At 38.8% G+C, this 16,642-nt stretch overlaps 1 protein-coding gene across 1 annotated transcript; it reads right to left on the reverse strand.

Moving 5' to 3' along the window:
- Window positions 1-382: 382 nt before the first annotated feature.
- Window positions 383-16,316, reverse strand: sytl2a (synaptotagmin-like 2a). The gene is made up of 18 exons (XM_053331149.1): window positions 16,190-16,316; window positions 15,937-16,091; window positions 12,287-12,410; window positions 10,217-10,280; window positions 10,013-10,118; window positions 8,220-8,723; window positions 5,408-7,462; window positions 4,582-4,671; window positions 4,334-4,387; window positions 4,120-4,208; window positions 3,919-4,023; window positions 3,254-3,423; window positions 2,963-3,065; window positions 2,702-2,863; window positions 2,519-2,615; window positions 2,328-2,433; window positions 1,514-1,719; window positions 383-766 (listed from the first exon to the last, which is right to left on the reverse strand). Exons 1-18 carry the CDS (start codon window positions 16,288-16,290, stop codon window positions 618-620), a joined length of 4,440 nt encoding a protein of 1,479 aa, XP_053187124.1. The 5' UTR covers window positions 16,291-16,316; the 3' UTR covers window positions 383-617.
- Between the last annotated feature and the right edge of the window lie 326 nt (window positions 16,317-16,642).

Raw genomic sequence — 16,642 nt, forward strand, 5'->3', positions numbered from 1 at the left:
CTGTATGCTCTCTTATACTAAAGCCTGCTGTACTGTATCTGATCTGTAGCTGTCAGACACAATGCTGAATGTCTTGGAAAAATACCGGAAACCTGATAGGATCACTGCTGCTTCTTGGGTGAATGTGGTTTATGATTATGAAGACAGTTATTATTATATACACTGCCAATATGGCCCCATATAACTCAACAATAATGTCTCTATCATACCTAAGTGTTTACCTTTCTAATATGAATCTGAACCTGTAATGAAGACATTATTTTGCAAAGGGGGGGGGGGGGGAAATTGCATTAATATCCTGTTTATTGAGACAAAATTGCTTACATCAGTAATTACATTATAGAACAACAGGACTATATACAAATCATCAGTGCAGATCATATTCTCAGATCACAACCATTTGTATGTTTTATAAATTAAGATTTGATCTTATGTCTTAGTTTGTATCATTTTTATAAATAATTAAGTAGTTTGGACTATACACACTAAAGTAGGTTGAGTGAGTAACTTCCACAGTGATTATTAGTTATACATGCACATTGCTCATTCAGGCATTGGTATTGTAGTGTATAGTATGTTGATCTCTCATAATGTTTATCCATACATTTTATATAGTCTCACTTTGACATGCTTTTTGCCATCACCAACATTCTCAGAGGTAAAACATCCTCCACCCATTCACCATCAGACTGCAACATCTTCTGCCATAAATTTGCTTCATTTGTCGTCGAATCCATCCAATCCACTTCCATCCCATAACTTTTCCCTGCACAGAAAACACAGAGGTCATTTTATTAATATGAATGAAACATTAGAAAAATGTAAAATAAATGTTTCATGTATAGTAAAAAAAAAAAAGACTCCATATATACATCATGTGGCATACTGTCTGAGTCTGCATGTCAACAAGCCTCTCTGTGATGACAGTTTGAATTTCCAGATGACACATGGGTGTACATAGTGGTGTAAATGTAAGAAGATGATAGGTCTGTTCTCCTAATATCCACATCCAGATCATATATGATACCCACAATTCCTGTAACTTCCACCACTTAGTAAATGATGTTACACTGATCTGATCTGGCACACTGTAACATTGAAACATAAAGACTTGATTTGACTCATTTGGACGCTGACGCTTCATATTAGCTTCACATCAACTTTTAAATCCATGTTTACACAGAAGGAGGACTGTGGATTTAGTCCTCCATCACTTCCATTGTAAACATTATGAAGGGATCTTCTAATGGTCAGTATGAACAGGAGGAATGACCAACATGATAAATTGTAAGCCTGTCCTTTAATGTCTTCAATCCTCTAATTGTGTTTTATTGTGCTTGTTATTATACTGCAAATAGAATTTCCTCTTGTGGAACACTAAAGATGTGAAGTGAACTGAGTATATCCAAACCCCCACCTTAATACCTGTTATAAATGACTTCAACTACATATATCAGCTGCATCCAGACAGCAGGTGTAAGCATGCTGCAGTGACAGTAGAGTGGACTCTCACCTGTCCCTAACCCAAGTCTAAGACCACCGATGTAATGGTTGTTCAGCCTGTCATGATCCCACACTGTGATCTCCACACAGGCCTCTCTGAGGTCCTCTGGCCGGAAGCCATCGTACACCATGGTGTGGTTGAACATGGGGTTGGCCGTTCTCTTCACCACCCGTGTCTTCTGTCGGCTTTTCCGGCTCGTGTCAGGAAGTACAGTGCTGTAGTGGAGGGAAGACAATAAAGATCATTTATTCATTTAAAAACACATGGAACAAATTACAGCTGAGCATGAAATCCCAAAGTGTTTGAAATGAATCAAATACATAAGACTTTAACAATGAAGAATACAAATAATAAGAGCTGAAACAATTCATCTATTCATTGATTTTAATAAAAATGAATTGGCTACAATTTTATAGTTGATTAATTGTTTTTTGTTGGGGGGTTTTTCCAAGAACACCAAACAATTTCTTGGATCAGAATCTCCTTGCTTTTGCTTTTTGAACTGAATATAACTCTGGATACTGTGCTGGACAGTTTTCCTTATTTTCTCATGTTCTGTTGACTACATGATTAATCAATTAAGAAAATAATTGTAAAATGAGTCACTAATGACAATAATCATTAGTTACAGCTCTTTAAGTAATCATAAAATGTATAATGTAACCATAAAAGTCTGAATTTATTAAGGAAATTTGAACTCGGGTCATTATTTTATAAAATGCCTTTTCATCCTGCTTTTCCTTACACTGTTTTTTTCACATAATTATTCATTTGATATTGTTGGATTGATTTGAATGTGGTTCAACTTTACAGGACATCCTACCATTTCACAAACGGGTCAATGATCACTCCTCTGACTGGTGGAAGGTTCTTACAGTCTTTCACCCAAATCTGCACCTCACCAGTCTCCATCCTCGATGTTCTCTTGCCTGTGGAAGCAGTCAGACCACAATGAGTGATGAGAATGATGAAAGTGAGAGGAAAGAATTGGTCAAAAGGGAGTCATTAGCTTACTGTGAGACGTCTGTGGCAGGAATCTCAGGGCTACTCTCATCTGTCCTCTGCTGGTTATCAGAGAGGCAGGAGCAGGTCTTGAGGTCTGTGCTGACACCTACAGGATCAAGCAGCAGTGAAGAATGGTTTAATCGTATCACGTCTACGGTACACACATACAACTTACAGAAAATAACTATTTACCCGAGCTTTTAATGCATATTCATTGATCTGTGTGTTGTTGAAGTCCCACTCTGACATATCCAGGTTCACCTCGCCCAGGAAGCTGTTCCGCCCAAAAGTGTCATTGTGCCACACAGAGATGTTCAAACTCTGAGTTTTCAACACCTCCATTATGATTTTGAACTATGAAAGGAGACATAGGCAACAAAATGTTAAGTATGTACAAGTGGTAAGGAACGAGTAAGACTAAATAGTTTAGTAGATGACATATGTTGTTCTTACCCTGAGGATTTCATTGTAGGTGGGGTTTACTGTCTTCTTTTTCACAGTGGACTTTTTCTTTCCTAACTTGGTTTTGTCAGGAAGAAGGTAACATTTCACATACCTGTAAAAAAAATAACAGAGCTATGTTCCTATTCTAGACTAGAACACAGAGTCAAATATTAGAAACTGCAAATAATAGCGAGATATTTGTTATCTAACCTCTGAAGTACAAATATCACTGGATAATGATATGACAGTTGTTCTATCTTTGTCATTTTAATCATCATACAGTACGTTAAAAGCACTCACGGGTCAGAGCGGCTCTTCTTGGCGTCAGCTACAGCCAGATCCCTGCAGTGCACCACAAAGATGTGAAACTCTCCAAGCTTCTGGATGTAGTTCATAGCAAACTGGATGGTTCCCTGGATTTCAATGTCACCACAGTCTGCATGGTAAATGCTGCTCATGCTGCCGCTGACCTGCTCATTCATAACACAGCAGAAGACAGAAAACACCATCGTCTATGGTTTGAACTCACTATTTATGTGAAGTGAACATGATTACATGATTTAAAAAGAAAAAGGAAATGTTTGTATTGTTTAAGCAAACTACGAGACCTATCAACAACTACAGTGACTATGTCAACCATTTTTCTATCATTGAAGAAGAGCTTGAAGAAGATATTTGAAAAGTGAAAAATGTTGAAAGAAAAAATAACTCTTATTCAAAATTTGAATAATATTCAATATAATAATTCAAAATTGATATACAAATATTAAGTAAATACAAAAAGATAGAGAAAAACTATTAAAATAAATCAAAGACTGAGATTCAGTTGACCAAAGTAAAGGGATAAAAAATATCTATGTATCTTGAATTGAACACCTTTATCCTGATGTTACTCACAAGCTGTGATGTACCTATCAGTGTATATCAGAAACATGTATTATGTGATGAGCTGCATGTGAACATACAGACGACATGGAGGCCATCCCAGAGGACAGACTCATGTTAGACATGGAGCTGCCTGTGTTTCTTCTCCAGCGTAACGTATTCTCTAAAGTGCTGTCACTGTCCGTCTAATAATATCAGACAGAAACAGAAAAAAAGACACGTAAAAATCAGTCACAGAAATATTACAATACAATAACTCAATGAATGTATCAGTTCACCACCTCATCCTGCTGAAAAATAGGAACCGACACGCTGTTTTTCATCTGCTTTGAGGTGGAGAGTGAAGAGACTGAGGGTGGATGTGAAGCAACTGGAAGAAAGATGTGACTTTAAATCTTTTAATAACACAACACATTTGTCTGTATTACAGGAAGTGTACTTATTGCATGATTAAATCTGTGTATGTCCTAATATATGTATATAGAGAGTATTTACCATCATCCACACTTAGATTCATTTGTTCTCTGTAGGTGATGCTGCTTTCTTCTCCTATGAAGAAATAGAGCCTGTTTTTATACATACTTCTCCAAAACAAAGTTATACACTTTAATGCATTAAAGTACTAAAAACATATTAAACATTCACTATATTCTTACAAAAACGATATCTGCACAACTAATGTACTGCTAATACACCAAAGCTTTATCAGCTGTTCAAGGTCCACATCTGAACAGTTCTGTTACTTGTTTGTGAGGTGAGGTTTTCCAGACTTTTGGATGATGTAGTCCTTGAAGATAATCGATTCTGAGCTGACATGGAATTATCATCATAACCTGCCACAAACAAGACACAATCAGCTCTGGAAAATACTCTCAACACAGAGCTTCTGATTTACTGAGCATATACAGTAGAACCTACATTACTTCAATAAGTAGAAAACAAGAGTTATATTGTTTTTGTATCTTTGGTCAGACACTGCAGAGAAGTAGGCTATCATTCCCAGTGAACCAGATTAGGATGAAAAAGAACATCAGAGTATACACTATAAGAACATGACCTTACAGAGTGTTTATTTTATTGTGGTGAATTAAGAAGAATATTGTTGATGACAACTATGATCACTTTGAAATAAACTTCTGTATTTTAAACATTTTCTCAATCATAGAAAGCTCATAAAATAATCTGGCATTGGTTAACTGAAGAACAAAATTGAACTGAACCTTTAATTTTAGGAAATCAAAACAATTTTAGGGGTATTAACTCTGGTTAAAAAGGCAGCTCAAATCTATAGTCTCTTTGTATAGATTGGAAAAGGAAATTGAATGGCTAAGAGGATGAAATTTGAGGGACTTATCATGGCGTGTAGTTCCAAGTACAAATTCCCAATTAAATCAGACTCACTGTAATGTAGTGAGTGGAAAGCACAGTGATGTGTTTCTGAACAAATCAGGTCAAGTTAACATAATATGTTAACTTGACCTGATTTGTTCAGAAACACATCACTGTGCTTTCCATTCCTCACTCACTATGTTGAAGAAATGTAAATAAAGAGAGAATTTAAAAGCTCACTGCCTGAACTTGCCCGAGACAGAAACCAGGCCGCGGGCAATGTGTCTTGGCTGAAGTTTCCGTCTGTACTTTGCACAATCCAAGAACTGGTTCTAGACTGTCTCCCCTCTGTGGGATCGTCACTCTCTTGAGCATCTTTGTGAAAAGAGGGGACGTGGGCGTTCTCGTGGGGGCCGAGGTAGTGCTGAAAATCCTGAGGAATGATAGATCTGGCAAGACGTGTTAGGGTTCCCAACTTCTTCTCTGAAGCTTTTTTGAATTGTGGAACTGTGGAGGAGCCTGAACTACTTTGTTGTGTGTTGTGTGTTGTTGTATTAACATTACCAAAATGAACCTTGTCCTCTGGATCTAAAGGTAGAGGACGAGAGGTAAGCTCTGTGCTAGTTTTAGTGTCTGTCTGCTTTACTTCATGTGAGGGACTCTTCCTCTGTCTTGGAACTGGTGTTGGCTTTCCTAGTTGTTCCTCAACAACCTTCGTTTGGGGGTTAATGTCTATCGGAAATGTTTTCAAGGGGGAGCCTTCCAGCCTGGATCTCTGAGGACTTGAGGATTCTCTCGGTAAGACTCTTGGGTGGCAGGTTTTTGATGGACTCCTCCTGACTTCATCCTCTTGCTCTTTGGATCTTGGAGTTTGGGATTTAGTAGGACTGAGGGGCCTTTCTTGAGACTCAGCCATGACTTGGTGGGAATAATCTCTTGACTGTACATCTTCAGCTCTACCAGAACTCCTCAGCTGTGATCTCTCTGGAGTCTGACTGAAAAAACCCCTGTCCTTCACGTTCAATGGTTTAGATACATTGGACTTGGATGTGTATGAAGAAGTTTGTGCCTCTTCCTCATACTTTTCTCTGCTATCTAAGGACAGGTCAGACTGAGGAGGAACCATTTTGTTACTGAGTATTGAACTACTTGAGGTTTCCTTAACTCTTGCAGCAATTACCCTAGGTCCTGTATACTCCGTCTCCCAGAAATGCTTAAGCTCACTGATGTTGGCTGGCTCTTCTTCTTGAGGACTGGAAGTGGACTGCCTAGGAAGAGGAACTGCTATGTCCCCGTCTTGCTTTTGGCGGTTGCAAGTTAGAGAAGGTACAGGAGTGTTTTCCTGTGGTTCATGAATCAGTGACTCTGTTATTGAACCTGTTAAAGAATCATCTGTCTCCTCATAGATGAGGACAGGATTAGCTCTGTATGTACCATCTTCTTTTGATAAATCTCCCAGGATGCTGCATTCAGTCAGTGCAGAGGAACTGGACGCAGAATTCTCAACGGTCATTTCCATCTGAGGTGAGAGGTTGCTGCCTGTGCTCTTCACATCCGAGTCAGTCTGAACATTTTGAGGGCCATGTGAAGCTTCTATTCCTGTTTTGATGATGTCTTCATGCCTCACCTGCTCTCTGGTAAATATTATTTTGGGACCGCTGTTTTCTTTCTCCCAGAAAGCTTTCAAATTGGATAGTCCGTCTGGAACCTGGACAACTCCCTCATCTTGTATCTCTTGGTGAGCATCTGAATCTACTAATGTCATTATTTCTTTAAACGGAGTGTTCTGCAGCGCTGTAAGCTGTAGTGTTCTGACCTCTGTCATCTCAGGAGGTTTATCTTCGTGTTTGACACTAGCAGATTTGTTCATGGTCATATCTGCAGCACCTTTGGAGAGATTTGAGGTGTTTTCTGGTTCTTTCTTCGCAGCTATGTTCACCTGTTCCTTCTGTGGACTCTGTGCTTGAGCAGTTTTTTCTTTATCTCTTCTAAAAATTGCAAGCAGCCTTTGTCTAGGCTTTGGTGAAACAGTGTGAGATGAGCTCTTTGAGCTGCTATTAGGTGACGACTTGGTCTCTGAAGTGGCCTTGATAGAAATTTTGGTGCTTTGTTCAGGCAGCTTGTGTTGATGAATGCTGTGTCCAGTGGGCCAGTCTGTAACCTTAGCCTGAGAGTGATGGTCCTCCTCCGGCTGTGTCTCCAAGTGAACAGTCTTACCTGACTCCTGCTCAGCCGAAACCAGGCTGGACACCGGAGGGCTTAGGAGCTCCGTATTCTCACGGTGCTCAGAGAGATCTGCAAAGATAGCAACCACCTGTTGAATCACTTATGTGTATTATATCTGCTAAACACTGCAAATTGTATAGGAGTTTTCTTTGTATATCAGTGTCAAATGAAGTGGGACATTTAGTATCATAATTACATCCTACTTGCTCTATGCTATTTCTGACAGCATTTCAAAGGCCACTATGCAAAAAAATCTGAAATGTGCAATTTTGGTGGATTTATCTAGTACAATAGTATAAAACACACACTGTGACAGAAAGCAACAAGCGATGTAATACTTAAATAATCCATGAGCTCCAATTGTGGATCAAATTCAATTAGCAGATTATTAAAGCACTTTAGCCTCGCTCATATCTCAGGGATTAGCAATGTCACACTTCATTTCACAGCAAAAGGTCCAACACGTTACATGGGACATTAATGGTAAAAATGGAACAAATGTTGACACAAATTAAACTTCAAATTTCAGATTATTATCCATAATGCCAAAGAAAAATGCAGTGAAGCCAAAAATAATAAATGTTTCTTAGCTGTCCACCAAGCTCCATAAGCAGCAGCATATTTCGTACTGCATGCAAGAATATGCACAAGCAGGATGAATGTGAAAATCTATTTTTTTGGCTGATGTCTATGAGGTAACTGGTTGTTAGTTTGACTTATTGATTAGCTGTTTAGTACACTCACTGATTTTAAATAAAACTCTTACCACCAAGGACCTGATGTTGGACAGCATCTTGCTTTTGAAGGATTTTGCAACTGAGTTCACCTTCTTGTGAAGTTTGGTTCTGCTGGAGTAAAGGCTCAAGTGTAGTAGCAGTAGTTCTATCATCATTCTCAAAGTCACTGTTGTTTTCCGTCTCAAAAGGAGCAATTGAGTCCAGCAAACTGTGCTCTCCTAGCTCCTTCCCATCCTGCCACTCAACTCCACTCTGACCCACTGTGGAGCTGAACCTCACCTGCTTCCTGTCTATCCAGGTCTCAGTGGGAGAATCCAGGGTAACTGAACTCTGGGAGTCCAGGCGAAATAACAGGGAGTCTGTGGAGCTAGAGGTGGATAAGCGCTTGAGGATGCCCCGCAGAGAGGTAGAGTTAATCTGTCTGCCTGCTGGCCCATCTACCTCAACGGAACAGTCCTGAGAACTGGTAAGAACTGCTTGGTTTTCAGGAATTGGCATGGAACCAGATGCATTCTGCGTGGCAGGGCTATCATTAGGATCTGGTTTTAGGTTAATAGCATAAGAAACGCAGCTGTCAGAAGATGGTAAGGGCTCTGAAAGAAACGAAAAAAAGAGTACACTATTTTAACCAGCATCACATCAGCTGTGTGTCTATGTTATTGTAGGTGTTTTTAAAATATACTGACAGTTTAATCACTGCTGTCCTTCAGCTACACCACCAGTTACACCACCAGTTACACATTACTGCTCAATTATGCAGCACCTCATGCCTAAAGAGTTGAGTGTTTTGGGATCCTCTTTGCATATAAACCCAGTGACTGTTTATTTGAAAGTTGGAATGTCTTGCATCAATGATTGGGGAACAAAATCTGTCCCAATTATTCATATATTAAACCTGCATTGACTAATGTTTTTTTGGCCATTTGGGGGCAGTGGTGGCGGGCTGTTGACACACCACTGACTGACCAGGTTGTAAATTTATATAGTCAGTTGCCTGCTACATTCAGCAGATACAGAGACATTAGCTTACATTTAAAGTTGTTGCAGCTTTAAAGTTTACCAAGTATTACAATATCTCATTGTGTACAGCAGGCACATACTGTGTAGACCCATGTGAGTACCTCACACAGTGGTACATGTTTCAGCAAGGAAGGGTATTAGGTAACCAACTGATTTATTTTGCCTCGTCTTAACTTTCGCTGTTTGTGTCTGTATTTTCCTTCTTATGATATATTATCTCCCTCATAAAGATTGTTTTCATAGTTCCTGTGAAATATTTCCAACAGCCACAAGTCATGCAGTACAGATTAAAGCTTTGGAATGTATTTCTGTGTAATCCCCTGGTTAGTTTGGCAGCCTCAAGTATTTGGACTTGCCTTCACTTTGAAAACCCCTGGGAAAATCTCTGAACCCGAATTGAGCCTCATTTCACAGTGACTGTGAGAAAACACACTGACAAATATTGGAAGAATTACAAAGACTTCAGTGAGTCATCATTGTGGCATAGACTTGCTGGCTGTAGTTCTATTTGTAGAGCTATTTTATAATTTTTCCTGCCTTTTTCAAACCAATGCAGCAAAAACAGGATGCTCAAATAGTTAGAAATGAGAAGCCAGTACATGCTTTTGACTGCCATGCAACACCTGCTAATGCCAACATGCTGTTTATAGTGAATGTGAAACAGCTGGAGCGCAGAGAACCCACACACCTGGATATCAAAGTGATCTCTAGAACTAGACTTACATTGCTTTCATGATTTGTCCATCGAACAGTCCGCTCAGTTCAAAACATAACACAAGATTTGTCATTACAACACAATGGATGAAGTAATCCACTCACACTCACATGTATGAAGTACCACAGTGTTTATATAAAAACTCACCCTCGTTGGGTGTCTGGGTTTGATCCGCTGCTCTGTCCAATAACTGACTGTCCTTTTCTTCAAAAGTGTGAGGTGTGAGCTCACTGTTGAATGGATTTTTTCTTTTCTTCATAGAAAGAGGAAGATTGATAAGTTTAATACTTGAAAGCACATTGAAGCATGGACACTTTTTCAATGTTTTGGTTTCTCTAGACAGGCACCTACCTTTGTGGGAGACAGTAAAACTGGTTTAGGGGTCTCTTGTGGCATTTCATAAGGGTTCTGGTTCCTATTAAATTAAATATATTTCATTATGATGACAGTCTCTGAAAATAGGACATGCAACTTCAAACTTTCTGGATATTTTATAATGATTTATTCAATCTTCATTTGGAAAATCTGCATGCTCACATTAGGTGTCTGAAACTCCCTTTTATATAATGAACACGTTTTGGTCAATGGTCAGTGAATTATAATCTCATTACCTACACAATGCCTGTATTCTTGTTATTTTAACTGCAAGTAGCTATGCAAGCTGCAGCAAAACCTCTGTGTACTGTAAGCATGTAACAGGACAAATAATTACAGACATATAGGACATTCCTCAGATGATCTAACATGGAGTTTGAAACTAAAGGTAGTACAGAATGTGTATAATATTGATATATATGAGTGCTGCTGAGAAACAGTGGAAAACATGAACATGTGACCTTATAAGAAGATTACTGAGAACTACGGGGGCCAATTACTAAGTATATATTTACTGTGCACACAAGTCCACTCACCAGTAATCACACAAATACTCAACACTACTAGCTCAGCATGTGATGCCGCTCATAGCAGACAACACAAATCATATGTTTAGTTTAGTCTAGGTGTGTGTGTGTGTGTGTGTGTGTGTGTGTGTGTATGTGTGTGTGTGTGTGTGTGTGTGTAGGATTATTTAAAACTGCAGGGAGCAGGAGAATTTAAATATAATGCACCTGTTGTATGTGACAAAAAATGAAGCTATCTCAGTTGCTGACAATGTGCAGTAAAAGGCAATATTTGTAGACTATATAGCCTACTGTGTACAATATCCTTTCAATTTAAAATGCATTTGTTATTGCACTTTTCTTAGGGTAAGTCTGTTAATATTCTATATTTTTGTTATTATCAACAAATTCCAACAACAAACTGATCTAACAAATACTGTGTGTGTATCAGAAGTCTGATCTATCTTATTCATCTGTGCCACAGAGGTCCATATCATTGAGCCACACTGTTGCACTGGGTGATATGTTCCTTCATTACACTATAGTTTATTTTCATTTAATCCCACACACCTGCAGAAATAGTCACTAAAAACAAATGTGGATTCATCTGCCACTAAAAATAGTCCCCAACAGACACGCTATTTCCTCCTGTTAGAGTAATGTTTGATAAAAACTACAGTGACCAGCTAGCTTGGGTAAACCCATGCTCTCATTCTAGCGAGATTCCACTTCGCTCAGGAAGTTAGCATGGCCACAAAGACAAAATCTTCGCCTGAGATAGGGAACCAATCACAGAAGGGGGAGGCGGGCTCAAGACGATGACGACCGTAGAGCGACTCTGTTTCCATCCAGTATGGCGGCCATGGAGCTGCAGCAACCGTTCCAAGCAGCAGTAGATTGTGTGCTAAATAAACTGGAAGGCAAGTTCACTTTGAAAATAGAACAAAAACTGGAGCTACATGATTTTCCCTTCATAAACAGGAAGTGTTCACACTGCTCCCTACAGGCTCTGAATACGTCATCGTGTATCGTTGATATGATTGGCTGTAAGTTTGTCCAGTAGCGTACAGAAGCATTTGATTGACATTCGTTGATCCCGCCTCAAATACGAGGAAATGAACGGCTCCTAGCCAGGCTAGTGACCAGCTGCTGTAGGAAATGACTGAGCCATTTATGATTCACACAGCATTAAAAGACAGACAACACAAAGCTTTGTGTCTGCACGTGTGATTTGTTGACAGTAACAACAACATAGAATATTATCAGGTTCATCCTTTAAAACAACATGATGAGTGTGGACTATGAAGCCAAAACAATGAGCTGAAAGTCAATAAAAGTTCCACTGAGTGTGTTTATCACTCCACATAGACAAAGTAAAGTTAGGTGATACTTGACAGTGAGAGACACAGTGAAACCTGACTTTAGCAACAGGAATAGTTTTTGGGGGCACATAAATTAAAACATCAAAACTCACAATCTGTGTGAAATGGGTGTTGTCTTGTGGAATACTTGGAATGACTTCCTGCGTTGGTTCACTCACCCGTCATGGTGGAGCTGCATGTGAGGCTCCTGAAGGAGTCCAGAGAGAACAGGAGGGACGAACACCTCTTTATTTTCACTGCTGACAAAACTGGGCTTCTCAGGCAATATCTGGGAGATCTCCACTGCAACACACAACATTTAACATTACGGATACAGAACATCCATTATTTCACCCAGTAAAACATAATAACTTAAAGACCGCTTAAGTGAATTCAGACATTTTCTTCTAAACACATTAAATAGGTCATAAATGTATTTCTAAAAAAGGTGTAAAAAGCATTTCAACCATTTAGATTTGAATTGTGGAGCTAGGCTTCACAAACTGCGTTTCAAGATTTCTGTGTTCAGGATTTAGTGGGCGGGTCTGAAAAACCCGCCACTGCTGCTGTAGAGGTATAAATACATTCAGCACACACTACTACTACTATTATAGTCTACAGTTAGCCAGTTAGCTGAGTTAGCCGCCGAGCTAGCCGCTGAGTTAGCCGCCGGGCTAGCAGCTGAGTTAGGTTAGCAGCAGAAAGCTCTCAGAAGTAGCGTCCATGTTTCTAGTAGAGATTTTGATTGACAGGTGACACTTGGTAGGGGTCGGGGTTTCAGCAAACTCGGCGGGCACTCCCACAGCGTTTGGGAGCAGAGAGAGTTTTACACAACTTTGAAGCATATATATATGGCAATCATTCAAATTTGGGTGGTTAACAACACACTTTTCTGTGGTATGTCAAACTCACAAGACATATTTATTCTTACTTTACATGGACTTACAGATTAATATTAACACATCATCATCCTGACCTGTAGACATTATCCAACATGGGAGTTACAGAGGCACATAAACACAATGAGCTTATCAAATATGTGATCTAATTCTCTGTTTTAGTTTGTGTACCAGCACCATGCAGCTGCTCACTAAAGGCTCTTTGAAAGGAAAACATTTACAATGATTTTCAGCATGTTTTTGCATGTTTTAGTGAGTCACTCATTGTGAGGAAATCAGATCATGCCTCAGCCTTATCTTCACATCACTTCACTTATCCTGCATGAGTTAATTAAGCTACTTACTGGGGGTTGCTCACAGAGAGGACTCATTACTATAGTCTGCAACAAGGCAAGACACGTTTATTTATATAGAACAGCTCATGAACTAGTGCATTAAAACAGTTAAAAGCACACATAAAAATTAAAGATTGGATCAATTACCAAAAGCATCTGAGACCAGTTGGGTTTGAAACAGTTGGCACACCTTTGATACCATTAGGATGTTGGTTCTAGAGATGAGCAGCATAGCAGCTAAATGCTGCTTCACCACGTTTAGTGACAGCAGTTATAATCAGGGTTGGGAAGGTTACTTTAGAAATGTAATAGATTACTTTTTATCCTATTTACTTAATTGGCACTGTGACAACATTTAAGACAATGTGTGCTTCAAATAAGCCCACTCCATGATTTATTTATAATATATATACATACATACATACATAAATACATACATATTATAAATAAATCATGGAGTGTGTGTATATATATACATAAAATATTGATTTCAAAGGATTAAAAACAGCAATATATGTATTTAGTAACATGTGAGGAAAAAATCCTCCTGAGAAAAATCTCCTGAGAAAGGTGTGACTACAGATGTAACCTCCTTATAATCATCAAGATTTTCATCAGTTACTGTCATTTAATTACACGTACATGTTTTCTCAGTGACTGTAACAGATTACAGTACATCATTTTTTGAGATTAAGAAAAGAAAACAATGACTAACAAAAAAGAAATGTGCAGAAGGAGCCAATAAAACCCAATAAGGCTTTATCTTACATCTGAGAGGGCCCTGCCCCATTTAATGATAGAAACAAGCAGCAGAGCTTTCAAGTTGTGACTTCCTGGATGCCAGTGTAAGGACTTATTAACCTGGAGTATTGGAGTAATGTGGTCACTTATTTAGTTTTTTATAAGATCTCTAGCAGCAGCATGTTGTACAAGCTGAAGCTGTTTGATGGTATTTTTAGGAAGGCCTGTGAGAAGTCCATTTCAGTAGTCAATCATAAAAGTATGAATTTATTTTTTCTAAATCATGTTTTGATATAAGGCCTCTAAGTTTGGCTCTGTTCGTTGGAGATGGTAAAAAGCTGGTTTAGTCATTACTTTCACATGGCTATTAAAACAATCAATTAAAGGTGCAGTGTGTAGAATGTAATGGCATCAAGCAGTGAAGTTGCACATTGTAGCCTACTGAATCAGGTAATAACCATACCTCGTTATCTCCTCTGCTGATCTGCTGATAGCATTAGAGAAGAATCATACTTTCAATGCATAGTTGAAATAGGTGCTTACTTGCTTCTATTAATGTAATATTTGATTGTGCAACACATATGGCAAGATGATTTTTTTTTTTTAAATGCTATGCTGTCATTTCAGTTCCACATTGCATATGATATTTACAAAGTGCATGTAACTGACTGACTGCCCCACCCCTGCAGAGTCTGGGTTCATTCATGTGTAATGATTTGAGAAGTCATTGTAAACCCATTTCTAATTAGTTCTGACCTTTCTGTTTAAAATGGCCTGTGTTGATGTGGAGGATTATCACAGCTGTGGGGGTCACATGAGGCAAGAACTATAATGTGATTTCTTTAAAAAAAAACCTTCCTTTAAAGAGTAGGATGTAGTGGGATGAGTGCCACCTGTGAGTAAAAGGAAAATCACATGGAGGATCCTGTGATATGAAAAGTCTTGGCAGCTGACCCACAGCATAGCAGTACAACAGTGTTATCTCCACTAGGATACTACAGAGCCCACTCACTGGAAACACTTCCAGTAGTAATCCCAAGCATATGACTGACTAATGTAAACACTGGTCTATGAAGTGAGCACAATATTAGAACACAGATTCATGTGAAAACTATTTCTCCAACACACATGTGGTAATATTACAATACAGGGAGATGCTATAAGGTTTGCTGATGGTTCAGTTTGGGCACAAGAAACAATTTCAATAAATGGTGACAAATGAAGTGAAACTGGGTAAAGTAGACAGCTGGAGTTGGAACTGTGTCTGGATCAGCTGATGGATCAGCTGGGTTGAGGCCAGCATGAAACTAGACTACATCTAAAGCCCGACGTTGTGAGGCTGTAATGTTCATTACACACCAGGATAGCACACAGCTGAAAATGTTAATATTCTTACTTCTTATGACGAAGTGAGCTAAAACATTATTCTGTGTTCTAATATTGTGCTCACTTCAGACACTAGGTACGTTAACCTCACATACTGTTAATATTCTGACTTATACTTAGCATCTAAACCAATTCACATTCATGAATTCCTCATCAGTCATTAATACATGTTTGTTTCATCCTTCTGTATGATGAATACAACATGTTTGAATGCTGATTTTTGAATTATTCTTTTTTATTAAAACAGGTCAAATTTGTATATTTGCATTTATAAAAATGTGTAAAGGCTGCACAAAAATGTATAAAATGATGCATTTCCATTTTAAAAGAAATGTGTATATATTGTTTTTACAGCTCTCAAATGCAAAAAAAAAAACATGGTGTTAACTATATAAAAGGGTGACAGCTTGCTTCTCAAGACATTATGTTCATTTCACAAATGAATAATCCAGGAAATAGAAGACTTACATATTGTCAGAGGTTTATATGTGTGCTTTATGGAGGCTCTGATGATGTCAGAGCCATGGATGCGATCCTGATGTCGAAGCTGCTTGGTCTCATAGAACCATTCTCCGGTCAGGTACTTCAGCTGGCCCTTATCATTCACTGACTTCTGTAGGTTCCTGTATGCACACATCAGAGGAAAACGTACAGTCACTACTTCTCTATTCACTGCATTCATTTCTAAATCCTATTTAAACATGGCAGCAGCAGGACTCACTGGACACGCTGCTCCTCAGCCTTCTTCAGCTCAGCATCTCTCCTCAGCACAGCTCGGATGGACTCCTGCTCCTCCTCTGTCAGGAAACTCAGATCAATCATGGTGGTTGCTGCTGCTTCTTGTCTCTTTCAGTATGTGTGTCTAGTGGCTGAACATGATCACCAGCTCATGCAGTTCTTCTCGAAGCTCCCAAAGCTCTTGTTCTTGTCTATCAGTGGTTTACACAAGCTGAGTGATCTGTGCTTTATCCACAGCAAATGATCATATTGAGACTGTGGTTATAAGGCATTCCTTTTTATTTCATTTACTCTTCTGGATCTTTGCTGTTTCAGATATATTTTCCTTCAGCTGATGATTCTGCAGCCATGTTCGATTTTTCTAGACCAATTTGAACCTGAAAGAAAATAGTACAAATTAAGGGTGAATTCTGTTAAAATATATTTTTTAAAGCAA

This window comes from Scomber japonicus, chromosome 13, assembly GCF_027409825.1.
Source record: "Scomber japonicus isolate fScoJap1 chromosome 13, fScoJap1.pri, whole genome shotgun sequence".
NCBI lineage: Eukaryota > Metazoa > Chordata > Actinopteri > Scombriformes > Scombridae > Scomber > Scomber japonicus.

Bases quoted from the DNA above. Each gene is read 5' to 3' on its own strand.
- sytl2a (XM_053331149.1), bottom strand. From the start codon at position 16,290: ATGATTGATCTGAGTTTCCTGACAGAGGAGGAGCAGGAGTCCATCCGA. The intron at 2,616-2,701 runs GTAAATAGTTAT...TTGATCCTGTAG, and splicing joins AATATGCATTAAAAGCTCGG to GTGTCAGCACAGACCTCAAG. The intron at 767-1,513 runs GTGAGAGTCCAC...TTTTCTGTGCAG, and splicing joins TAGACTTGGGTTAGGGACAG to GGAAAAGTTATGGGATGGAA.